Here is a 26,972-nt window from a genome sequence, read left to right on the forward strand (position 1 = left end):
CAGAGGGTGGTGAACCTGTGGAATTCTCTACCACAGAAGGCTGTGGAGGCCAAGTCACTGAATATATTTAAGAAGGATACAGATAGATTTCTAGACACAAAAAGCATCAAGGGGTATGGGGAGAGAGCGGGAATATGGTTTTGAGATAGAGGATCAGCCATGACCATAATGAATGGCGGAGCAGGCTCGAAGGGCCGAATGGCTGACTCCTGCTCCTATTTTTCTATGTTTCTATGAGAAGATGGTCAGCGATCCTTACCCTGCTGAATAAACAGAAACACCTTTGGGGGTCAGCTATACACAGAGAATTACACAGATTTACATCGCATTTACAGCACAGAAACAGGCCATTCGGCCCAACTGGTCCGTGCCGGTGTTTATGCTCCACATGAGCCTCCTCCCACCTCACTTCATCTCACCCCATCAGCATAACCCATCCATTCCTTTCTCCCTCATGTGTTTATCTTGCTTCCCCTTAAATGCATCTGTGCTATTCACCTCAACTATTCCATGTGGTAGCGAGTTCCACATTATAGAATCATTGAATGGTTACAGCACGGAAGAAGGCCATTCAGCCCATCGAGCCCGTGCCGGCTCTCTGCAAGAGCACTTCAGCTAGTCCCACTCCCCCGCCCTTTCCCCGTAGCCCTGCAAATTTCTTTCCTTCAGGTCCGTATCCAACTCCCATCTGAAAGCCGCGACTGAGTCTGCCTCCACCATCCTTTCAGGCAGCACATTCCAGATCCTAACCACTCGCTGCCTAAAGAAGTTTTTTCTTACGCCGCCTTTGGTTCTTCTGCCAATCACCTTGAATCTGTGTCCTCTGCTTCTCGGCCCTTCTCTCTGGGTAAAGACGTTTCTCCTGAATTCCCTATCGGATTTGTTAGTGACTATCTTATATTGACGGTCCCTAGTTTTGGTGTCCTCCACAAGTGGAAACATCTTCTCTACGTCTACCCTATCAAACCCTTTCATAATTTTAAAGACCTCTATCCAATTGTCCCTGTAAGTTTCGCTTTGTTCTGCATGGCCTGATTCTTTCAATGCGTGGTCCCTTTAAATTTCTGCGCATGCGCGGTATTTACAATATAAAACCCAGCGAGCGGCCTGCACGGGACCCTTCAGCTACTCCACGGTCATGCGGGCGCACCTTAGCGGGCACATTGCCTCTATCCAGTCACCCCTCAGCCTTCTCTTTTCTAGAGAAAAGAACCCCAGCCTGTTCAATCTTTCCTGAATAGGTACAACCTCTCAATTCTGCTATCATCCTTGTAAATTATTATTTGTACCTTCTCCAGTGCCTCTACATCGGTAAGGAGACCAGAACTGTGCGCAGTACTCCAAGTGTGGTCTAACCAAGGTTCGGTTAGCATGACATCTCTGCTTTTCAATTGCACCCCTCTAGAAATGAACCCCAGTGCTTCTATTTTTTTTTTTTAAATGTCTCTATTAACCGGCGTTGCTATATTCAATGTAAAAATAGGGTTGGAGGCAACGTATATATACTGTACCTGTTTGATGGTTGCCAGTTTTTCCTTCAGTAAGACTTTCTCCTGGTCTTGTCGGTTGGCCTGAGATTTGGTGCTCACCAGCTCCACGTGGAGATCAGCGACTTGGTCGTCGAAGCCTTCTCTCCCTCTCAGGGCTCGCTCTAGCTCCAGAGTCAGCTGCTGAACCCGTGTGTGCAAATCCAGCTTCTCCTGCAGCAGTCAGCCATGTTAGAAATCTTTTAACCATCAGCGCTCGTTCAACCACCGTGCCGACATTTTCTCAGCATTGCGCGCGCCACACATACAAAAATAATACTTTTTTTTTTAGAAAAGATTTTCGGGTGACAATTCGCCCTTTTTAAAAATCACACCCGTCCCGTTGTTTATTTTCTGGGAATATCAGAGAAACACACAGCACAGGAGGACGACATTCGGCCCATCGTGCATGTGCCGGCTCTTTGAAAGAGCTCGCCAATTAGAAACATAGAAACATAGGAGCAGGAGTAGCCCATTCGGCCCTTCGAGCCTGCTCCGCCATTCAATATGATCATGGCTGATCCTCTATCTCAATACCATATCCCCGCTCTCTCCCCATACCCCTTGATGCCTTTTGTGTCTAGAAATCTATCTATTCTCCTTCTTAAATATATTCAGTGACTTGGCCTCCACAGCCTTCTGTGGTAGAGAATTCCACAGGTTCACCACCCTCTGAGTGAAGAAATTTCTCCTCATCTCAGTCCTAAATGTCCTACCCTGTATCCTGAGACTGTGACCCCTCGTTCTAGAACCCCCCAGCCAGGGGAAACATCCTCCCTGCATCCAGTCCCACTATCCTACTCATGCCCCATATCATGCAACTATTTCCTTTCCAAGTATTTATCAAACTCCCTTTTGAAAGTTACTATTGAATCTGCTTCCACCGCCCTTTCAGGCAGCGCATTCCAGATCATAACTAGCTGCATAAAAAAATTCTCCTCACCTCCCCCTCTGGTTCTTTTGCCAATTATCTTAAACCTATGGCTTCTGGTTACTGACCCTGGCACGGAAGGAGGGCAGTCATTTTCACCCTTTTTTTCCCCCAATTGGCTGGCTAAAACAGCCTGTGATTGGTAATCAGAAAGGACCAATGAAATTCACCGCAGAGCGACCAATCACAACCTCGCTCCTGGCATTCCTCCAGGAGGTACAAGAAGGGCAGGTGGGAGGGTTTTCTCATTCTCTCTCTCTCTCAACCTGTGGATTGTGGAGATGTCTGGAAGAGGAACAAGCATCTCAGGAATTTCTTAATGACATCCTCATCCATGAGGCACCAGGCTACAAGCCACGTAGGATGTACAAAGATGCCTTGGGGGGGGGGGGGAGCATATATGAAGTTTAAAATTAAATGTTCCCATGAATTTGCAAACATCTCAAGTTACTGATACTAATGGAGCTCAATCTTCTGATTTAGGACTTAGCCACCACTGAGGAACACTGGAGCATCGGAACAGGAGGAGGCCGTTCAGCCCCTCGAGCCTGTCCCCAATTCAATGTGATCATGACTGATCTGTATCCTAACTGCATCCACCTGCCTTGGCTCCATATCCCTTAACACCCTGGGCTAGCAAAATTCTATCAATCTCAGATTTAAAGTTATTCATTGGTACAGCAGCACCAAGAACTGACCTTTGGTCCCAACCCACAAAATTCAAACCGGACAAGACAGCAAAGAAGGGATATAGGTGGTGTGAATGGGACGGAGACTGTCGGGGCTCATAAGGTGCAAATGGCCCATGGGTCAGAGTTTGACCCTTGCTCTCTGACTTAATTAACTTTCACGGAAAATCAGCCCGCAGGAGATCTTACCCGGAAGAACCGATCTTTGTTTGCTGCTGTACCGGCTAGTTTTGTCTTCAGGTTGACAACAGCCTCTTCCAGTCTCACCGATTTTGAAGAGAGCAAGTCTCTCTCCTGCAAGGACAGGTGGATAGAGGATAGGTTAAAGGGAACAGATCGTCCAACAAGGCTAGGTGTTCTGCAGCGAGTGTCTCACCTCCAGACTCCCCAAAGCCTTTCCATCATCTGCAATGGCACAAGTCAGGAGTGTGATGGAATACTCTCCACTTGCCTGGATGAGTGCAGCTCCAACAACACTCAAGAAGCCCGACACCATCCAGGACTAAGCAGCCCGCTTGATTGGCACCCCATCCACCACCTTAAACATTCACTCCATCCACCCCCGGCGTACCGTGGCTGCAGTGTGTACCATCTACAAGATGCACTGCAGCAACTCGCCAAGGCTTCTTCGGCAGCACCTCCCAAACCCGCGACCTCTTCCACATAGAAGGACAAGGGCAGCAGGCACATGGGAACACCGCCGCCTCCAAGTTCCCCTCCAAGTCACACACCATCCTGACCTGGAAATATATCGGCCGTTCCTTCATCGTCGCTGGGTCAAAATCCTGGAACTCCCTCCCTAACAGCACTGTGGGAGTACCTTCACCACACGGACTGCAGCGGTTCAAGAAGGCGGCTCACCACCACCTTCTCGAGGGCAACTAGGGATGGGCAATAAATGCTGGCCTTGCTAGCGACGCCCACATCCCATTAAGGAATTTAAAAAATGGTTTTTAATTGTCTAGCCTATCAAACCCTTAAAGACCTCGCATAGGTCACACCTCAGCTTTGTCCGTTCTAGAGGAAAGAGCCTCTCTAGTCTGTGCTGAGTTAGCTGATCTGAGTTGGAGAAGCAGTTGGACGTTAACAGTTGGCCTAAGCTTCCCCTGGGTCAAGGACTCGTCATTATCCAGCGACCCCCTACTGTAAACCACGTGTGTGTGCGCGTTCATGTTCAGTGGGGAAGGGATTGGTCTTGGGTGCGATGCCGTCCACAGTCGAAGAGTTTTCCAACTCGTCCCAGCCCGCGGCTGCTCTCGATTCCTGGGATACCGTTGACAGCTCTTATAGTGACACTGTGACAAAACGTAATTACCAGGCTGGCTTCGCTGTACTTGAGCCGCAGCTCGTTCAGCTCATCGTGCAGGCCGGTCTGCACTCGCAAGGACTCGGTCAGTCTTTGATTGGCCTCGTTAGTTTTCACAAGCGCTGAATGTTGAACCTGGAAGAGATGAAGGAAACTCGGAATGTTAATTGGAATAAGTGGACCCTCTAGTTATCCTTTAGACGATAAAGAAAGACTTGCATTTCTATAGCGCCTTTCACGTCCACCGGACGTCTCAAAACGCTTTACAGCCAATGAAGTACTTCTGAAGTGTAGTCACTGTTTTAATGTAGGAAACGTGGCAGACAATTTGCACACAGCAAGCTCCCACAATCAGCGTTGTGATAATGACCAGACCATCTGTTTTTTAGTGATGTTGATTGAGGGATAAATTTTGGCCAGGACACCGGGGATAACTCCTCTGCTCTTCTTTGAAATAGTGCCGTGGGATCTTTTACGTCCACCCGAGAGGGCAGACGGGGCCTCGGTTTAACGTCTCATCTGAAAGACGGCACCTCCGACAGTCCAGCACTCCCTCAGTGCTGCACTGGGAGTGTCAGCCTAGACTGCTGCGCTCGAGTCTCCGGGATAGGACTTGAACCCACGACCTTCTGACTCAGAGGCGAAGGTGATACCCACTGAGCCACAGCTCAGGAATGACGCACTCGTATTTTGATCACTGGGTGGCAGTCAGGAGAAGAAGCTAAGCTCCCCTCTTCAGCCCAAAGGCGCTGAGGCCAATCAGATCTATTACCCCCCTCGCCCAAGAGCAGTCAGTTTAGCACACACCTTGAACTGAACCTGGGGCCACTCACTCTGCTCGGTCACAAAGGTATCTGCCACCCATTTTACACGGCCTCGCGACAAATGGGGAGAGAGATTGCAAGAAGAATTAAAGATGAAGGAAGTCAAGGCCTTGGGGAGGGTGCAGAGGAGATTTACCAGAATGGTTCCAGGGATGAGGGACTTCAATTATGTGGAGAGACTGGAGAAACTGGGATTTTTCTCCTTGGAGCAGCGAAGGTTAAGGGGAGATTTAATAGAGGTGTTCAAAATCATGAGGTGTTTTGATAGAGTCATAGAGTTATACAGCACAGAAAGAGGCCCTTCGGCCCATCGTGTCCACGCCGGCCATCAAGCCCTGTCTATTCTAATCCCATTTTCCAGCACTTGGTCCGTAGCCTTGTATGCTATGGCGTTTTAAGTGCTCATCTAAATGCTTCTTGAATGTTGTGAGGGTTCCTGCCTCTACCACCCTTTCAGGCAGTGAGTTCCAGATTCCAATCACCCTCTGGGTGAAAAAGTTTTTCCTCAAATCCCCTCTAAACCTCCTGCCCCTTACCTTGAAACTATGCCCCCTGGTTATTGACCCCTCTACTAAGGGGAAAAGTTCCTTTCTATCTCCCCTATCTATGCCCCTCATAATTTTGTACACCTCAATCAGGTCCCCCCTCAGCCTTCTCTGCTCTAAGGAAAACAACCCCAGCCTGTCCAGTCTCTCTTCATAGCTGAAGCGCTCCAGCCCAGGTAACATCCTGGTGAATCTCCTCTGCACCCTCTCCAATGCAATCACATCCTTCCTACAGTGTGGCGACCAGAACTGCACACAGTATTCCAGCTGTGGCCTAACTAGAGTTTTGTACAGCTCCATCTGTAATAAGTAAATAAGGAGAAACTGTTTCCACTGGCAGGAGGGTTGGTAACCAGAGGACACAGATTTAAGATATTTGGCAAAAGAGGGGGGGGGGATGAGAATTTATTTCACACAGCAAGTTATGATCTGGAATGGAATGCACTACCAGAAAGGGCAGTGGAAGCAGATTCAATTGTAACTTTCAAAAGGGAATTGGATATATAATTAAATAGGAAATATTTGCAAGGTTATGGAGAAAGAGCAAGGGGGAAGTGGGACTAATTAGGTTGCTCTTTCAAAGAGCCGGCACAGCCACGATGGGCCGAATGGTCTCCTTCTGTGCTGTATGATTCTATGAAAGACCCCTAAATGGGGTGTAGCGCAAAGGAAGACCGACCTCTCGAAAGTTCCTCAAGTCTTCTCCAGTTTTATCGCTCTCCTCCTCCAGACTCTGCACCCGGTCCTGGTAAACCCGGAGGGTCTCTCTCGTAGACTGCAGCTCCCGTATCAAGCTGTCTTTCCCCTGGCGACCCCCAGGAAAGTTTAAAAAAAAAGTGTGATTGGAAGGGGGGGGGGGAAGAGAAGACGAAGAAGAAAGCAAAAAAAATAAATGCGAGTCAAGAGTTTATATCAAAATCAGTACAATTTCGGGTTTCTGAGATTTGAACGCAGAAGATTAAAGGGGAAGCGAATGAGCTTTTCATCGCAAACCACGCAGCATTGCTCCCCTCGTCTATAAACTAACGTGCAGCAGGTCAGCCAGGGACAAGTCTGAACAAGTCTGACTGTGTACAAGCAGGACACAAATCCTTGTCACATTAATGCTCCACTTGTTTGCTTTGCAAGGCAGAATCTTCTGGGCCAATCTGAACGACAGGAATTTAACCTTGGGGTGTGTGGGGGGCCTATCGAAGCAAAAGCCCTCAATGTGAACATTGACTCATTTACACGTTCGAGCACCCTCTGGTGACTCCGTTGACAAGTACGCTTGCTGGTACGGCATCTTCCTGAACAGGAAGGTCACGAACTTGATCCTCAGTCTGTCCTGCATTCGGCCAACGGGAATGGTAGTACAGTGGTTATGTTACTGGTCTAGTAATCCAGAAGCGTGGTTTGCGATGGTCTAATGATCCAGCAACATGAGTTCAAATCCCACTACGGCAGCTGGGGAATTTAAATTCAGTTAATTAAATAAATCTGGAATAAAAAGCTGGTATCTGTAATGGTGACCATGAAACTTTTGGATTGTCGTAAAAACCCCTCTGGTTCACTAATGTCCTTTAGGGAAGGAAATCTACTGTCCTTACCCAGTCTGGCCGATATGTGACTCCAGGCCCACAGCAATGTGGTTGACCCTTAACTGCCTCTCTGAAATGGCTGAGCAAGCCACTCAGTTTTAAGGGCAACTAGGGATGGGCAATAAATGCCGGCCTTGCCAGTGACGCCCACATCCCGTGAATGAATAATACGTCTCAGCCAGGGTAGAATCAGGGACCTTATAGTTGGCTTTGATGCTGAAGCTAGGGAGCAAAAACAAACCGCCAGGCCCTCCTGATCATTATATGATGAGAATGGAAGTGGGGTCGGCCATGGTTCAATAGCCTGCCGCCAGCACGCGCTAAGTTCACATGTGAAGAAAGGCCACTTGGACAAACTACCAGACGGTGGCGGACACTGGGATCATATCTCAGAACGGTTCTGTATTTTGTCTCGCTCACCAATGCTATTCTATCTGCCCTAACCACGTCTGTCCCATAGTAATAACAGGAGGAGGAGGCCACTCAGCCCCTCGGCTCTGCACCACCATTCAACTAGATCATGGTTTCTCTGCACCTCAACTCCATTTAAATGCCTCTGTTTCATATCCCTCGATATCCTCACCCAACAAAAATCTGCCGATCTCAGTCTTGAAAGCTCCAATCGACTCCCAGCAACCGCAGCCTTTTGAGGGGAGGGAGTGACAAATTTCTACTAGCCTTTGTGTGTGAAAAGGTGATTCCCGACTTCGCTCCTGAATCACCAGTGCCGGTCTATCTGCCCCAACAATGTCACTTTGCTGGGAGTCCATGAAGAGGCAAATAATCACCTTCATTTCTGAATCCGAGCCCCAATCTTGGATGGAAGCAGATTGACCAGCCGCACGGACGGCAGCTATGGTCCTCAGAAGAGATCGCACTGCGGGAGGTGTGACTGCCGTGTGACAATTTGACATCGGCAGTTCCCGTTATAAACGCGGGCCAAATAAGGACAGAGCTTTAAAATGGGTTCTGAATGACCTCTGCAGCCCTGGTCCAATTAACCCTTGCCCGCTAACCACCCACCACTACCCCCCTCACCAATAGACTACACTTGGCTGTGACACTCCATGTGCAACACCAAGGGAGATCGGCTAGCGAATGTTAAAAATTTACACGAAAAGTTACAATGATAAAACACAATAAAAGTGTTCACCTGTTTTGGTGCAACATCTTCCAGTTTTGGCGAGGAGACTGTGTGAGTGGGAGGTGACGGCACAGACCCGTGGCTGCGGCTGATTAGGTCGAGTGAGGATTTCGCTTTTGCCATTTCGACCTCCAGATGCAAAATCCTGAGCAGAACAACAGATTCTTTATTGCACAAAAGCAGTACGTTCACTACTAGACTGTGAACCGATCACTCCCTTATCAGCCAGTGGCTCAGAGGGCAGCACCCTCGCCTCTGAGTCAGGAGGTTGTGGGTTCAAATCCCCACTCCAGGGACTTGAGCACATAAAGCTAGGCTGACACTCCCAGTGCAGTGCTGAGGAAGTGCTGCACTGTCAGAGGTGCCGTCTTTCAGATGCAACGCTAAACCGAGGCCCCGTCTGCTCTCTCAGGTGGACGTAAAAGATCCCATGGCACTATTTCGAAGACTTGCCATTCACTCCAGTGCGGCACTATCAGAGATGAGATGTTAAACGAACGCCCCATCTGCCCTCTCAGGAGGACCTCAAAGATCCCTTGACACTTCAGAGAAGAGCAAGAGAACTTCTCCCCGGTGTCCTGGCCAACATTTATCCCTCAACCAACATTACTAAAAAAAAACAGATTATCTGGTCATTATCACATCGCTGTTTGTGGGGGCTTGCTGGGTGCAAATTGGCTGCTGTGTTTCCTACATTACAACAGTAACTACACTTCATTGGCTGTAAAACACTTTGGGAACATGGTCATGAAAGGCGCTATATAAATGCAAGTTCCTTCTTTCTTTCCCCCCGTCTCGAACATCATACCCAGGCTAAGTTTCATGGTGAGATACGTCCTTTTACGCTGCATTCAAATCTCGCAGGTGTCATGTCATCTTCACATTATCCTTACTGCACGTGGGAACATCAGAGTCAAGAGAGGTCTTCCAAACTCTCATTTGGTTAATGCACTGGCCATGGTGGTACCGAGTCACACAGGCTCCAGATATTGTATAGTGCAGTCAATCTCTTTCACCGGTCATGGTGAAGAGTGTTGATTTCGGGTGAAAACAGGATGAAGCATCTCGTGGGGACATAGTCTATTGCCAATCACTGTCTCAACAACAACTTGCATTTATATAGCGCCTTTAGCGTAGGAAACCCCCCCCAAGGTGCTTCACAGGAGCGACTATCCAACAAAATTTTCACCAAACCACATATTAGGACAGCTTGGTCAGAGAGGTAGGTTTTTAAGGAGCGTGTTAAAAAACAAGAAGGGTGTAGGGATTTCGCAATAATTTCGAAATTTCCTACAGTTCCGAAGATTGAATTTTGATTAAAGAATACCTGGGTAATATACCTTTAATAATCCAGGGATTAAAATGGCCGTCAGACCTCGTGGCAGAAGACAAAAGACATTGAAAAGGCAACTTGTGTGTGTCTGTGAAAAAGGGGTAATCAAAGATGGCTGCCCGACCTCGTGTCAGGACACAGACTGTGGACATATGAAAAGGGAAGATCAAAGATGGCTGACTAAACTGCCAATCAAAGGCAGTTCAGGGAGTTCCCCTCCCTGCAGAGACAATCGACAGAAACTGCTACTATGTTTACACAAACTCAGTACGATGAATGGGAATACATTCACAAACCCATCACGATAAATGGGTAATTCATCCAAACCCATCACAGACAATGGGGACAGTTTGGATCCCTTTTGTTCAGCCCAGATGCACCTGGATCTGGGCGGGAAGGTTTCGGCCCCAAATAGGGTATAAGATAGCTTCTCAAGAAGCCATCTCTCTCTCTCTCTGCCGCCTCGCCTCCGTGCTCTGCCTACAGAAGAACAGCTCAGAAGCCTGCTTAAAGGAATGGAATACCAGCAGTTTACTTTTAAATACTGGGGTATTTTCTACTTTGGGGCAGTGAAGATCATAGACCGCAGGGGGCACGGAGCAGGCGTTTTCATTGGTGAGCATACCTTTTCTGGCCCATTACAAGGCAACTTAGAATAGGTATAGGGGTGGGAATTAAGGGGAATTTTGTTAGAACTGTAACTTTAGTCGATTTTCCCTCGTTGTGTCCGTTCTCTCCTCCCCTATTTAAGTAACAGTGTTGCACTAGCAGAGAAGTGCTGTAGTGAACACTGAGTTCTGTATTAAAAGTGCTGTATTTAAATAAAAGTGTTGCACTAAGCAGGGAAGTGCTGTAGTGAACATTAAGTGATTTGTAAGAAGTAAAGTGCTGTATTTAAGTAACAGTGTTGCGCTAAGCAGAAAGGTGCTTCAGTGGACACTAAGCAGCTGTATTAAAGGTGCTGTATTTAAGTAAAAGCCACGAAGCAGAGGTGCTGTAGTGAGCAAAGTGTACTGTATTAAAGGTGTGTTGCACTAGTTAAAGGTGCTGTATTTAAGTAAAGCCACCAAGCAAAAGAGTGCTGCAGTAAACGATAAGTGAACTGTGTTAAACAAAAGTGCTGTACCAGGCATAGGTGTGTTGTATCGATTATTTTTAAGTTGTTTCTTTCTTTTGTTTCAATAAATACTGGTCTGTTTTGCACCCGAACCACGAGTCACATTTTTTCTGTCTACATCGCTACCGAATAAGTCCGGCGGTCAGAACCAGGAATAGCGGAGCACTTCAAAACCGCACGGGGGTCCCTGGAGCAGCTCAGAGGCTTCTGACTGGCCAGAGACAATAACCCCAACCCCGCTTGTGTTAATTCCTACAAGGGAGACGGAGAGGTTTTAGGGAGGGAATTCCAGAGCTTGTGGCCTAGACAGCTGAAGGAACGGCCACCAATGGAGAGGGGCGAAGGGAGTCGGGGATGCTCAAGAGGCCAGAATTGGAGGAGCGCAGAGATCTTGGAGGGTTGTGGGGCTGGAGGAGGTTACAGAGATAGGGAGGAGCGAGGCCATGGAGGGATTTGAAAACATCCACCATATCTATAACTTATGACGAGCAATGACACAGGAGATCCACAAGTATGTGTATTAAATGCAGAGTTGTTGGAGCCTGGAATGCTAAGCCACAGGGAGCTTAGGGGGAGACCATCACATCATCTGAGGGAAGAGTACATACACATTTGAAGCAGGGATTGAGGGACTTCAGTTACGTGGAGAGACTAGAGAAGCCGGGATTGCTCTCCTTAGAGCAGAGAAGATTAAGGGGAGATTCAATAGAGTGTTCAAAATCATGAGGCATTTTGATAGAGTAAATAAAGGGAAACTGTTTCCACAGGCAGGAGGGTCGATAACCAGAGGACACAGATTTATGGAACCAGAGGGGAGATGAGGAGAATGTTTTTTTTTTATGCAGTGAGTTATTGTGATCTGGAACGCGATGCCTGAAAGGGCAGTGGAAGCAGATTCAATAGTAACCTTCAAAAGGGAATTGGATAAATACATGAAAAGGAAAAATTTGCAGGGGTTTGGGGAAAGAGTAAGGGGAGTGGGACTAATTAGAGAACTCTTTCAAAGAGCTGGCACAGGCACGATGGGCCGAATAGTCTCCTTCTGTGCTGTAAGATTCTATGATACAGAGCAATGAGCGGAGAGGAGGGGGGAGTAGGACTAGTTTCGGACTGCTCTTGCAAAGAGTAGCATAGGCACAACAGGCTGTGATTCTGCACAAACATAAACCTACGTATAAAACATTAGGCAGCAAGGTCATCTTACTTATCTTGCAGCGCTCCACTCTTCTTTTGGTCTTCAAGTCGTGACATTTCCAGCAAGTTCTTCTCCTCTTCCAGTTGGGAAATGGAATTTTCCAATTGCTAAAAGTTAAAAAAAAAATTCAATCTTCAATAAGAAACAACAACTTGTATTTATATAGCGCCTTTAACAGAGTAAAACATCCCCAAGGTGCTTCATAGGAGCGGTTATCGAACAACATTTGACCCCGAGCCACATAAGGAGAAATTAGGGCAGGTGATCAAAAGCTTGGTCAAAGAGGTCGGTTTTAAGGAGCGTCTTAGAGGAGGAAAGAGAGGTAGTGAGGCGGAGAGGTTTAGGGAGGGAATTCCAGAGCTTAGGCAAATAGGTAACAAAAAAACACTTCAACCAACTAAATGCTACATATTTTTTACAAAGTATTTACAGGCCATTCAGCCCAACTGGTCCATGCCGGTGCTTACGCTCCACACGAGCCTCCGCCCACCCCTCTACCTTAACCCCTTCCCTTATGTAGAAAGTGACTCTGGAATTGCCAGCTCTTACAAAGGGTTTTGAGTTGAGGCACCTGGAGTGAAGGAACATGAAGGCATCAGGTTTACCAGCAGCTGCAGCGACCAACTAATCCATTCTTAAAACATACTCAGTGATCAGAAAATGAAAAATCAATTTAAGGTAGAGGAGATCAATTTAAAATCTCTCAAAATGTAGGTGATGCGGGACAAGTTATTGCCCCTCCCTAGTTGCCCTCAGAAGGTGGCAGTGGGCCGTGACCGCGAGAAGCGATTTCGGCCACTTCAGAGTGTGTTATGGGTCGACCGTGTAGATTTTGAAAGAGTAAAATCCGAGGCCTGTGCTGAGCCCAGGACTAGGCCAGAGGCCTGAGATAGCTCAGCGCAACATCTGGTCTGCACGGCTCGGCCAGTGACCAATACACATGGAAACCCATCGCCGTGCTGGCCAGAAGCCTGTTGTTACTACTGGGTTTTTTTTTACAGCAAAATAGACTTTCATTAGGCCTCTGTCCCGAAGGTGCTGACTCGTTCAAGGGCAGCAGCGTCCCTCTGTTGCCTTACGGGCTATTCAGCCATGTAAGGCATCTCGAACTCGGTCCTGCCCTCACATGACACCCACGCGAACATACGAATTAGGAGCAGGAGTCGGCCACTCGGCCCCTCGAGCCTGCTCCGCCATTCAATAAGATCATGGCTGATCCGATTACTCCACATTCCCGCCTACCCCCGATAACCTTTCACCCCCTTGCTTACCAAGAATCGATCTACCTCTGCCTTAAAAATATTCAAAGACTCTGCTTCCACCGCCCTCTGAGGAAGAGAGTTCCAAAGACTCACGACCCTCTGAGAAAAAATTGCACCTCATCTCTGTCTTAAATGGGCGACCCCTTATTTTTAAACAGTGACCCCTAGTTCTAGATTCTCCCACAAGAGGAAACATCCTCTCCACATCCACCCTGTCCAGACCCCCTCAGGATCTTATATGTTTCAATCAAGTCACCTCTTACTCTTCTAAACTCCAGCGGATACAAGCCTAGCCTGTCCAACCTTTCCTCATAAGACAACCCACCCATTCCAGGTATTAGTCTAGTAAACCTTCTCTGAACTGCTTCCAACGCATTTACATCCTTCCTTAAATAAGGAGACCAATACTGTACACAGTACTCCAGATTTGTCTCACCAATGCCCTGTATAACTGAAGCATAACCTCCCTACTTTTGTATTCAATTCCCCTCGCGATAAACAACAACATTCTATTAGCTTTCCTAATTTCTTGCTGTACCTGCATACTAACCTTTTGCGATTCATGCACTAGGACCCCCAGATCCTTCTCTGCATCTCAGAGCTCTGCAATCTCTCACCATATAGATAATAATCTGCTTTTTTTATTCTTCCTGCCTAAAATGGACAATTTCACATTTTCCCACATTATACATGTACTCCGTTCGCCAGATCTTTGCCCAGGCTCGTGCACCAGCTAGCTGAGGTCACTGGATGGCCATCTCAAGCAGCAACCCTGGCTCCTTACCTTTCGAGGGACGGAAGGGGAAAGCATAGCAGGCCACAGTTGCTGCCTTCAGGGGTCCGTTCCGGGAAACATTCTGATCTGCACGGCTCGGCACCAGCACCCCCACCGACCCCCCCGCTGCATTTTTTGGCCGGGCGGTGTCCAATACACCTTGAAACCCGCCGCCACGTTGGCGAGTCTGCAAGCCAAACTACTGAAAGATCCACACGGGCCGAGCTTCTGTGAGGAATCCTTTACAGATTCTGATGGACCTGCTGTGTGTCTGTGTTTCCTGCTTTCAAAACGACTATTTTCAAGTTGCTATAGGAACAAGATTTTTTTTTTGGTCTTCCCAGAAAAAACGTCCAACATGAAAAGGTAAGCCACCCACCGCAATCTCCCTTTCTCTAACTCCCGCCCCCCTCACCACCCCTTTCCATCCGCTGCACTTCCGCTCCACTGTCGGATGCAGCGAGCAGACCCAAGCCCCCCAGGGGTGGAGTAATTCGACGCCAGCCTCACCCAACTGGGAAGCCGCAGGCGCGCCTCTCAACCTGCGACTCTGGGGCAGAGTTTGGGATAAACCGCTTGTCATGAATCTCATCATGACTCATGAAGTAACACTGGACGGCCAGCTGGTGGCGCCGTCCAAGGAGTATAAATACTCGGGCGTGGGCCCAGCTTGCTCAGGATGTTTCTGTAACCAGGAACTAGTGATGTAACTAGAATCTCATGGTTGTGAAACAGTTGATTAAAGCCTTGTTTTATACTCAAACCAAGTGCTCAGTAGTCTTTTTACATCCAAAGATGTGCAGGTTAGGTTGATTTGGCTATGATAAATTGACCCTTAGTGTTAGGGGATTAAATACGTGGGGTTACGGGGATAGGGTGGGATATGTGTCGGTGCAGGCTCGATGGGCCGAAATGGCCTCTATCTGCACTGTGGGGATTCTGTGATTCTGTGATCACTGCTTGTGGCGTTCTGAGGACACGCCAAACCAGCTGGGGTTTTTTTTTGATGGGCTGGGAGTCTTGCCCACCACTGACCACCACCACCCCCCCCCCCCCCACCCCCCCCCCCCCCCGTCCTCGGTACTGCTGTCTGAACGGCATCCTGATTGAAACAAAGACAGCTGAGATACATGGGTTTGAAATCTGGGCACAACTGAACAGCTTAGCGTCACAGACACCGACCGGTCAAACGAGCCTCGCCAGCCTCTTGAGCACTGGGTTCAGAGTTCAGCACCTGCTAAGATTTTACCCTTTGTCTATGCCGCAGCTATACAAAGCCCTGGTTAGACCACACCTGGAGCACTGTGAGCAGTTCTGGGCACCGCACCTCAGGAAGGATCTACAGGAAACTCTCGTTTAAACGGCACCTCAATATCCGGAATTCTCTATTAACCGGCAAAATTCTCACTCCGAAAACAACACCTCAATAACCGGAAATGTTGCCGAGTCCGCGTCCATTTAACACAACATTCTGTAGGTGAGTACCCAATTATACTGCACATTTCTTGATTTTTTAATTTTTGTTTGTTAAAAATAGCCTCGGTAGATAACCCTCTCCGTTACCTGGAATTTTTAATCAACCGGCAACATCCCGGTCCCGTTGTTGCCGGATATGGAAGAGTTTCCTGTATTGGCCTTGGAGGGAGTGCAGCGTAGGTTTACCAGAATGATACCTGCGCTCCAAGGGTTAAATTACGAGGAGAGATTATACAAATTAGGGTTGTATTCCCTACAATTTAGAAGGTTAAGGGATGATCTGATCAAACTTTCCAGGATATTAAGAGGAACAGATAGGGTAGATAGAGAGAAACTATTTCTGCTGGTTGGGGATTCTAGGACTGGGGGCATCGTCTAAAAATTAGAGCCAGACCTTTCAGGAGTGAAATTAGGAAACACTTCTACACACAAAGGGTGATAGAAGTTTGGAACTCTCTTCTGCAAACGGCAATTGATGCTGGATCAATTGTTAATTTTAAATCTGAGATTGATAGATTTTTGTTAACCAGAAGTATTAAGGGATATGGGGCAAAGGCGGGTTTATGGAGTTAGGTCGCAGATCAGCCCTGATCTCACTGAATGGTGGAACAGGCTCGAGGGGCTGAATGGCCTCCTCCTGTTCCGACCTTTCATTTTGAAGCTTGGACTGCTCTCAATAAATTATTTTTTTTTTACAAAATAAACGTGTTTTTATTTCCCACAGAATGTTTCTTTTCTGATTTATTGCCTGAATATTCTAGAAATAAATTGTATTTTTAAGCACACCTTTTTAGACCTAAGGGGGTAAAAGGGGGCGCTACCTTCGCCGGGGCACTAATTTTAGCGCCCCGAGAAAGTTAGCACCCCCACGGCCAATTTTCCCAGGTAGCGCCCCTGAGAGGGAGGAGGGGCACTACTGGAAGTGCCCCGCGTTCCCCTTGGGGCGCTGCGAGCCAATATCGCGGCACTACATGCCACAGGCCTTCCTCCCCTGGGGCCTGGCACAGCGCGTCCCGGTGCCCAGCTGGGCCACCAGGGATTGGGAGTGCCGGCAAACAAGCCGTGCCGGGCTCATGGCGAGCAGCCGGCACCCCGCGGGGGGGCTTCACGGGGGCCAGGGACAGCAACGAGGGCAGGTGCTGGCAGGCGGCAAGCAACAAAAATGGCCGCCCGCCACCTCCCCTTTAACTAGCGCCGCCCCGGCCGCAGGTAGACCCCCCCCCTGACCCCGGCGGACATAGCATCGGACGGTAAGTCAGAGGCGCCATCCGATGTTACAGCCGGGGTGCGAACGGGGCGCTGCGCACGGTGATGACGTCATCACCGGCGGCACAGCGCCACGCGGCGATAGCGGTGCCACGCCCAGGCACTAGTTGATTTGCACCCCAGTAGCGCCCTCTAGGTAGAAGATCAGCCATGATCTTATTGAATGGCGGAGCAGGCTCGAGGGGCCGAATGGCCTACTCCGGCTCCTAATTCTTATGTTCTTATGTTCCCCTTAAATGCATCTATTCTACCCATCTGAACCACTCCCTGTGGTAGCGAGTTCCACATTCTCACCACTCTCCGGGTGAAGAAGCTTCTCCTGAATTTCCTACTGGATTTATTAGTGACTATCTTTCTTTTTTATTCGTTCCTGGGATGTGGGCATCGCTGGCGAGGTCAGCATTTATTGCCCATCCCTAGTTACCCCTGAGAATGTGGTGGTGAGCCGCCTTCTTGAACCGCTGCAGTCCGTGTGGTGAAGGTGCTCCCACAGTGCTGTTAGGGAGGGAGTTCCAGGATTTTGACCCAGCGACGATGAAGGATCGGCCGATATATTTCCAAGTCAGGATGGTGTGTGACTTGGAGGGGAACTTGGAGGTGGTGGTGTTCCCATGCGCCTGCTGCCCTTGTCCTTCTAGGTGGTAGAGGTCGTGGGTATGGGACTCTCCCACAGCACTAATTAAATTTGAAAATACATTTTCAACAAGCACGCACACACACTCGCAGTGTATGTGGGAAAAAAAACAGGAGGCAAGCCACTTACTGTCTGCTTGAAAGAGAGCAGCTCAACCTTGGCCTTGCTTTCCAACAGCTGACCCTCTCGTTTCCGCAGCTGGTCTGACTGCCCCTCCAGAAGGTCGTGCGCCTCTTTCAGACGGTCCAGCAGCTGTGCCCTCTTCTTCCCGCTGTCCGACAGGGAGACCTTGAGGTCCACGTCAAAGTGGCCCAAGCCCACCCTTTGGGGGAATGAGCGGAGGGGCTCCCCCGACTGGTAGGTGTCTGGTAGGCGAGACAGGGAGTACCGCCTTCTGGCCATCACCTGGTCGTACAGCCCAAGGTCCGCTGCTCCATTTGCGAGGGGAGGGCTAGCAGAGAAACAAAAAGTGCACAATGTCAGGAGATAAGAAGGAATCGCCTTCAGTGTGTCAGCGGCGGATCTCCCTCAGTTGGTACAGAAACGTTTACTTTCTATTCGCCCCTCTGTTGAACCATCTAGAACTCCATTTTATGGAGGATCTGAGGAGAAAGCTGGGGTCTGGTTCCTCCAGTTTCAGAATGATACCCGGACTTCAAGGGTTAAGTTACGAGGATGGCTCATACAAATTGGGATTGTATTCCTGACTGTAGGACTTAGAAGGTTAAGGGGCGATCTGATCGAAGTTTTCAAGATATTAAGGGGGAACAGATAGGGTAGATAGAGAGAAACTATTTCCGCTGGTTGGGGAGTCTAGGACGAGGGGGCATCGTCTAAAAATTAGAGCCAGACTTTTCAGGAGTGAAATTAGGAAACACTTCTACACACAAAGGGTGGTAGAAGTTTAGAACTCTCTTCAAGGGGTGACATGAATCGGTCATTCATGAAAGAAAGACTTATGAAATAATACTGAGCGGCCTGCGGGTGGCGCTGTCCAGGGAGAGTATAAATACTCGGGCACGGGCCCAGCTTGCGCAGGACATTCTTAACAGGAACTAGTGAAGGACACAACTAGACTTCCATGTTGTAAAACAGTTGATTAAAGCTTTGTTTAACGCTTAGACCAAGTGCCTGGTAGTTTTCTTACGTCAAGGGGTATGGGGAGAGAGCGGGAATATGGTATTGAGATAGAGGATCAGCCATGATCGTATTGAATGGCGGAGCAGGCTCGAAGGGCCGAATGGCCTACTCTTGCTCCTATTTTCCCATGTTTCTGCAAACAGCAATTGATGCTCGATCAATTGTTAATTTTAAATCGGAGATTAATAGCTTTCTGTTAACCAAAGGTATTAAGGGATATGGGCCAAAGACGTGTATACGGAGTTAGCCATGATCCACATTCTCACCACTCTCTGGGTAAAGAAGCAGCAACATCTAATTCCGTTAACACAGACCTTACCTTAACTAAGTCATTTCACAATGTGGAATGTGATAAAAGAGAATTAAACCATCACATCACCATCACATGTCCTACTTACAAACAAGTTGGATGACAACCAACTTTTAGCAAGGCATGTGTCATGTGCTGCATACCAAGTTTAAGCACACAGACTGCAGACACTGTTTGCTGCCACCAACTATGGGTTTAATGGGACAATTCTCCAGTCTAGTTACTAGTTCTCAAGCCTAAAATTCCTACTGGTAAACAAACAAGCTCATTTTTTAGGATCCAAGGTGTTACCGCAATTCGAGACCACTGCAATTTTTAATCTTGGTTTCCAGCGAGTTGTGAGCATTCTGAGTTAGAAGGTTCCTCATGAAGGCTGTGCCTTTGCAACCAATTTAAAAACGACACTGCCCGAGGTGTCGGAACTTGCACTGGGGCAGCCATTTCATTCAGCTTCAAGGTGCTTCCATCACTAAGGTAACCAACCACCTGGGCCTCGCCAAGCAGTTACCTCACCTGCACAACCTCTCACCTACCTCAAGAGGGCAGCAATGGCCACTGAACCTCCTGCCCACAACAATTTTTCAAAGAGTGATTCTGAAAAGCATTGGGCCGGATATTCCGATCCCTACGGGTGGGTACGAGCTGTGTACACACCCGTAGGGACATCGGGAATGCCGCTTTCAGGCATGCCAAGCACATGCGCTGAAAACCGGCATTTCCGATTTGTCAAGAATGCTCTTGACAGATCAGACGCCTGCCCTGGAGAAGGGCCTCTGCGGGGGGGAGAGTTCTGTTTTCTGGAGACCCTCCGCCTGCAGAAAACCCTTAGAAATCTTATGCCTGGTAAAAGCATAAGGCCTGCTTTTACCAGCATAAAAGAGTTGAAAAAAGTTTTTTTTTTTAAATTTCACTCATTTATCATTTATTTTAAAATACTTTTTTAAAAAAGGTAAGTTTATTTTTAGCCCCGTAAAAAACTTTAATTTTTGTTTAAAATATTTAATTTATTGTCATTTCAACTCATTTTAAAAATGTGACTTTTAAAAAAAAATGTATTTAATGTTTTGAAGTGTTTTGGGGTGGTCTCCATTCATATATTTGACAGGTCTTCCTGTCAAGTGTATGAAGGGAGATTCCCTCCTTTGATTGGCTCCCCATGGCCCACGTGATCCCAGGGACGCTTGCGAACCGCCTGCGTCTCTGGGATACCTGGGCCCTGCGCACTTGGAGTTTGGAGAGGCCCAGGAACGGAAGTATACACACCTCGGGAGCCCTCGGGCAAGTCCGTAGATTTTTTCCAGATCGGAGGCTTCCGCACATGGGATGCCTTCCATCAGAAAATACGGCCCATTGTATTTATCATTAAGCCTTGATGTCAGCAACCTCTCACGCCCCACTCCTCTATCGGACAGCCTCTCCATTGTCGTATCATCAGCTATTCCGCTGCTATGGGTATAAAACACAGAGGTTACAGGGTACGAGTAAACTTGAGCTCATCCAAAACTCTGCTGCCTGTATCCTAACTCGCACCAAGTCCCGTTCACTCCTGGGTGCGCTGACCTACATTGGCTCCATCTGGCAACTTGTATAGCATAGGAAACGTCCCCATGGCGCTTCACAGGAGCGATTATCAGACATAATTTGACACCGAGCCACATAAGGAGATATTGGGGCAGGTGAGCAAAAGCTTGGTCAAAGAGGTAGGTTTTAAAGAAAGAAAGACTTGCATTTCTATAGCGCCTTTCACGACCACCGGACGTCTCAAAGCACTTTACAGCCAATGAAGTACTTTTTTGAAGTGTAGTCACTGTTGTAATGTAGGAAACGCGGCAGCCAATCTGCGCACAGCAAGCTCCCACAAACAGCAATGTGATAATGACCAGATAATCTGTTTTAGTGATGTTGATTGAGGGATAAATATCGACCAGGGCACTGGGGAGAACTCCCCTGCTCTTCAAAATAGTACCGCGGGATCTTTCACATCCACCTGAGGGAGCAGACGGGGCCTCGGTTTAACGTCTCATCCAAAACACGGCACCTCCGACAGTGCAGCACTCCCTCAGCACTGCACTGGGAGTGTCAGCCTAGCTTTTGTGCTCAAGTCCCTGGAGTGGGATTTAAACCCACAACCTTCTGACTCAGAGGTGAGAATGCTACCCACTGAGCCACAGCTGACACCATCGTGTCATCGTTTAAGGAGCGTCTTAGAGCGAGGTAGAGAGGCCGAGAGGTTTAGGGAGGGAATTCCAGAGCTCAGGGCCCAGGCAGCTGAAGGAACGGCCGCCAATGGTGGAGCGCTAAAAATCGGGGATGCGCAAGAGGGCAGAATTGGAGGAGCGCAGATATCTGGGAGGGGTGTAGGGCTGGAGGAATTTACAGAGATAGGGAAGGGGGACGAGACCATGGAGGGATTTGAACACAAGGATGAGAATTTTGAAATCGCAGCATTGCTTAAGCAGGAGCCAATGTAGGTCAGCGAGCACAGGGGGTGATGGGTCAACGGGACTTGGCGCGAGTTAGGACACGGGACAGCTGAGCTTTGGATGAGATTAAGTTTTGGAGGGTGCTAGGCGAGAGGCCGACCAGAAGAGCATTGGAATAGTCTAAGGAGAGGAAAGGAGATCAGTCTGGACTCTCGCTACCCAGTGAACCCGACTGGAAGATGATGGACAAGGACTGGCGGGCTCAGCTCTGAAGCCTAGCAAGGTCGAATAGCCTACCGGCCATTGCCTGCCTGGCTCGCACAGGAAGATTGGCCACATGGGCAAGGGGCTGGAGGGCTGCTGGTGCCAGTGGGAACCAACCCCAACTCGAGTCACAATTTCTCAGGAGAGAAGAACAGAAATTTCCACCGTTCAGCATATTCCTATTAGCATTAGAGCCAGAAAGATCAGCGCTGGATTGGAAACATGTACTTTGAAAAGTGGTGGCTTAATGTTGAGTACAGAGGTTAACTGCGCTATGTGACTCGGAGCCCTGGGATGGTTTCCCATTTCCAATTGGAAGTGAGCGGAGACACACCCTCAGCAACATGCAGCTGAGTTGTTGCATCGTTTACAAGATTTTTGCATCGAGGATTCCCTCAGGAGAGAGAGCGGATGCCAAAGGAAGGCAGGAGAATGAGGTGGCATGACAACATGAATGGGCTTCAAAATAATCATTGTATAAATAGCTTGCAGCGTTCCGTTTCATTCCTACTTGCACCCGAGAAACAACTGCAAAAACGCCCGGATTTTATGAGGTCCTGCAGGAGCCATTCTACAGGATCCCTCTGCATCGGAAGGTTGTTCTGGAGCAGATGCTAAATGATCTTGAAGACTGATTGACGTAAGAAAACTCGCTAAGCACTTGGTTGAGTATAAAACAAGGCTTTAATCAACTGTTTCACAACCATGAGATTCTAGTTACATCACTAGTTCCTGGTTACAAAAACGTCCTGAGCAAGCTGGGCCCACGCCCGAGTATTTATACTCCTTGGACGGCGCCACCAGCTGGCCGCCCAGTGTTATTTCATGAGTCATTTCTTCATGAATAATAAGATTCATGACACTGTTGCTTTCTCATTTATTGATCCAATTTGGCCTAAACCAGCAACTGTTTGCCACATTCCCTCTATCCAACCCAATCTGCCCAATACCGACCTCTACTGATAAACTTGCATTTCGATAGCGCCTTTCACGGCTTCAGGGTCTCCCAGATTGCTTTACAGCCAATGAAGTACAGGAAACTTTGGTTTATCCGGAGGTTGTATGTCCGGAAACCTCGATCTAACGGCAGAAATCAGCAGCCGTTTTGGTTAGGTTTTTTTTCTTCTCCTAGCATTTTTTTTAAACAGTCAGGCTCTGGAAAGCATCTCTGTAGCTTAGCAACAGCTTCAGAGACGCTTCCAAGGTACGGGCCGAGTGTTTACAAACTGTTGCTAAGTAACGGTGTTTGTTGTCCGATACGGAGATGAAAACCTCCGTATCCTTCAACATTAGCGCTGGTCTGTCCGGAAGTTTTGATAGATCGGCAGCAGCTCGGTCCCGTCGGTGCCGGATATCGCGAAGTTTCCTGTACTTTTTTTGAAGTGTAGTCACTGTTGTAATGTAGGAAACGCGGCAGCCAATTTGCGCACAGCAAGCTCCCACAGACAGCAATGAGATAATGACCAGATAATCTTTTTTTTTTTTAAAGTGACGTTGATTTGAGAGATAAATGTTGGCCCAGGACACCGGGGAGAACTCCCGCCTGCTCTTCTTTGAAATAGTGGCCGTGGGATCTTTTACGCCCACCTGCGGGGGCAGACGGGGCCTCGGGTTTAACGTCTCATCCGAAAGACGGCACCTCTGACAGTGCGGCGCTCCCTCAGCACTGCGCTGGGAGTGTCAGCCTGGATTATGTTCTCTGCCCTTGCCCAGTCCAGCCTGTTTATACCAGCCCTACTGACCCACCACAGTTCACACCACCTCCTACCCAAGCCAACTTGGCTTATGCCAAGTCCTTACTGGCCCAGCCCGCTTTATTACGGTTCTAACAGAAAGGGAAGACGGAAAGAGATCAGGAATTCGACTGCTTTGATTTCCTGGGAAAGGATGGGTTAAAAAGCAGGAATCAAAAAAACAAAGCTCGTTGTTGATACGGCAAATATCGTATACCGAACCCACTCTCCTACCTGCCGGTGTCAAAGGGATCATAATACAGCCTCCGTGCTGGGTTTGCTAATCGCAGGAGTTTCTCTCGCTCGGGACCAACAGTCCTCGACTCCTTCAGGCTGCGGTATGAGCAGATCGGATCGAAGCGCTCCAGGTCCTTGGGCAGCGAGTCCTGAAACAGAAAGAACAATTTGACAGGGCTCAGACCCGAGATGTTCAGCACTTGCACCTCAACCAGCTCTGAGTCAGAGGGCATGCCTTCTGTGCTCAATTCAGGAAGCCAGCTTATTAAAGCAGCACTGCTCCACGATTCATTTTCAACTGAGAGCCCCTCCCAAAAAAATAACGTGTTCTAAATGGCCAAAAGAAATTCTCACCAAATGCTCATCGCAGTGCAGGTTAAGTTCACACCCGCTTGATTTGTGTGCTCACGTTACGGTGTACCACTCACCCTGCAAAATGTGCGATTCAGGTTGGTGCTGTGGGGGCACGGTGGGTGGGGGGGGGCTGCAGGGACCCGTCAAAGCAGGAGGGCGTCAATTGGCTTCAATCAGCCGTGGCTCAGTGGGTAGCTCTCTCGCCTCTGAGTCAGCAGGTTGTGGGTTCAAGTCCCACTCCAGAGACTTGAGCACATAAAGCTAGGCTGACACTCCAGTGCAGTGCTGAGGGAGTGCTGCGCTGTCAGAGGTGCCGTCTTTCGGATGAGACATTAAACCGAGGCCCCCGTCTGCTCTCAGGTGGACGTAAAAGATCCCACGGCACTGTTTCGAAGAAGAGCAGGGGAGTTCTCCCCGGTGTCCTGACCAATATTTATCCCTCAACCAACATAACAAAAAACAGATTATCCAGTCATTATCACATTGCTGTTTGTGGGAGCTTGCTGTGCGCAAATTGGCTGCCGCGTTTCCCACATTTACAACAGTGACTCCACTTCAAAAGTACTTCATTGGCTGTAAAGCACTTTGAGACGTCCAGTGGTCGTGAAAGGCGCTATAGAAATGCAAGTCTTTCGTTCTTTCTTTCAGTACCCATGACCTGGGGGTGTGTGGGCGGGGGTGTAATTCAGCCACAGCATCCACTCCGGATCACCAAGCTGCTGGAAAGAGCATGCGCGCGGGCATTGGTTAGCACAAATGGTCAGGTGTGTGGCCGCGAGGCCCCCCATAGTCAAATAGCACGCTGATGCTTACCGTCACGCTGCACACGTGTGGCCAATTGAATGAGGTGCCTCAGGGGGCATTGGCGCTGGCGGACAAGGCCCCGACGTGAGCCGGGGGAATCAATGCAGTTGTAACAGCAGCCATGCCCGGGAACCAAACCGTGCCTTTGCCTGAAGCCGTGTATGTGGTGAAGCGTCACGCGAATCAGCAGCTCGTTGGATTGCTTTGCAACACGCTCAGAAACAAGGAGGAAGGCCGGCTGGCGGCTCACGCACGCAGGAAAGGGTTTTAAAGGTCGACGCACACAGATGCTGGCAAACAAAGCTGGGGTTGTTCTCCTTCGAGCAGAGAAGGTTAAGGGGAGATTTAATAGAGGTGTTCAAAATCATGAGGGGTTTTGATAGTTTTTCCTGATCTACTCTGTTTCCACTGGCAGGAGGGTCGGTAACCAGAGGACACAGATTGAAAGTAATTGACAAAAGAACCAGAGGAGAGATGAGCCACGATTGAGTCTGCCTCCGCCAACCTTTCAGGCAGTGCATTCCGGGTCCTAACCACTCGCTGCGTAGAAACGTTTTTCCTCATGTCGCCAATCACCTTAAATCTTAAGCAGCGAGTTGTGATGATCTGGAATGCGCTGCCTGAAAGGTGGAAGCAGATTCAATAATAAAAGGGGAATTGGATAAATACTTCAAAAGGAAAAATTTGCAGGGCTACAGGGAAAGAGCAGGGGAGAGCGGGACTAATTGGAGAGCTCTTTCAAAGAGCCGGCACTGACGCGATGGGCCGAATGACGTCCTTCCGTGCCGTACCATTCTATGATTCTAATAATAACACAGGCAATGGGGAGCACAGGGTCAACTTGATCACGGTGATGTCACAGGCCATTTCATTCATAAATGTTAAGGCTCGCGCCTCAGTCTAAAAAGAAGCGAATTAAGGCAGGACCTCAGTGAGGTTTGTAAACAAAAGAAAAATCTCAAGATGAGGTAACCGCAGAATATTAAAGTGAACCTTGCAAGTAGGACCAAAGGACGTAAATTTAAATTAGTGGAACGTAAATTGAAAGCAGATTATTGGGAAGGAATGTTTGGAATAATCTGCCAGGTAGGAAAGCGTAGACAGAGGCATAGAAACATAGAAGATAGGAGCAGGAGTCAGCCATTCGGCCCCTCGAGCCTGCTCTGCCATTCAATAAGATCATGGCTGATCATCCAAATTCAGTACCCTGTCCCTGCTTTCTCCCCATATCCCTTGATCCCTTTAGCCTTAAGAAATATATCTAACTCCTTCTTGAATATATTTCATGAATTGGCCTCAACTGCCTTGTGTGGTAGAGAATTCCACAGGTTCACCACTCTCTGGGTGAAGAAATTCCTCCTCATCTCTGTCCTAAATGGCCTACCCCTTATCCTTAGACTATGACCCCTGGTTCTGGACTCCCCCGCCATCGGGAACATCCTTCCTGCATCTAGTCTGTCTAGTCCTGTTAGAATTTTATAAGTTTCAATGAGATCCCCTCTCATTCTTCTAAACTCCAGCGAATATACGCCCAATCGACCCAATCTCTCCTCAAAGGTCATTCCTGCCATCCCAGGTATCAGTCTGGTGAATCTTCGCTGCACTCCCTCCATGGCAAGAACATCCTTCCTCAGATAAGGTGACCAAAATTAATTAGGGTCATTCAAACAAAGTGCGCCTGGATGTTGCAAAGGGGGAATTTGAGTACGAGAGGAATGCCGTCGGGTGGCCAACTGGCCTGTTCTTGCCCCCTTTATTTTTCTGCTGTTCTGCTGAAGCACTGGTGGCTCTCCTGTCACGTTGCCCGCGGAACGTCAGGACAAGAGCAAATTTCGCTCAGTGCATTAGTGATGCTGTGGGTTGGATACTTACTTATCTAGTGGTAGAAGTGTGCAACTGCCTGCGTGTCTGTATGTCACAGGAGTGCACAACGTTACACAGCAAATTTAATACATTATAGATGTCACCGCGTCAGGTCCTTGTGAACAAAAATAATCTTGTTTTTTGTTGAGGCAATAGTGTTGGTAAAGGGGAAAATAATTGTCATCAAAGGGTAAAGCATAGAATATACATAACAATTCAAATTCCTTTTAACATACTGCTA

At 48.4% G+C, this 26,972-nt stretch overlaps 1 protein-coding gene across 3 annotated transcripts in view; it reads right to left on the bottom strand.

The window, feature by feature from the left end:
• The window catches only part of LOC147097356 (uncharacterized), a 167,318-nt gene that overhangs the window by 107,971 nt on the left and 32,375 nt on the right, over positions 1–26,972 (bottom strand). For all 3 annotated transcript variants that reach the window (XM_085972266.1, XM_085972265.1, XM_085972264.1), the window contains exons 2-9: positions 23,708–23,859; positions 17,733–18,054; positions 12,200–12,297; positions 8,555–8,690; positions 6,501–6,626; positions 4,462–4,587; positions 3,336–3,440; positions 1,512–1,700 (exon numbers count right to left, since the gene is read on the bottom strand). In XM_085972266.1, the coding sequence (XP_085828392.1) occupies positions 1,512–1,700; positions 3,336–3,440; positions 4,462–4,587; positions 6,501–6,626; positions 8,555–8,690; positions 12,200–12,297; positions 17,733–18,054; positions 23,708–23,859 (1,254 nt within the window). The remainder of the gene's footprint in view (positions 1–1,511; positions 1,701–3,335; positions 3,441–4,461; positions 4,588–6,500; positions 6,627–8,554; positions 8,691–12,199; positions 12,298–17,732; positions 18,055–23,707; positions 23,860–26,972) is intronic.

The sequence above is a fragment of the Somniosus microcephalus genome, chromosome 32, assembly GCF_052327205.1.
Source record: "Somniosus microcephalus isolate GS21.2 chromosome 32, FLI_Smic_1.0, whole genome shotgun sequence".
Lineage (NCBI taxonomy): Eukaryota > Metazoa > Chordata > Chondrichthyes > Squaliformes > Somniosidae > Somniosus > Somniosus microcephalus.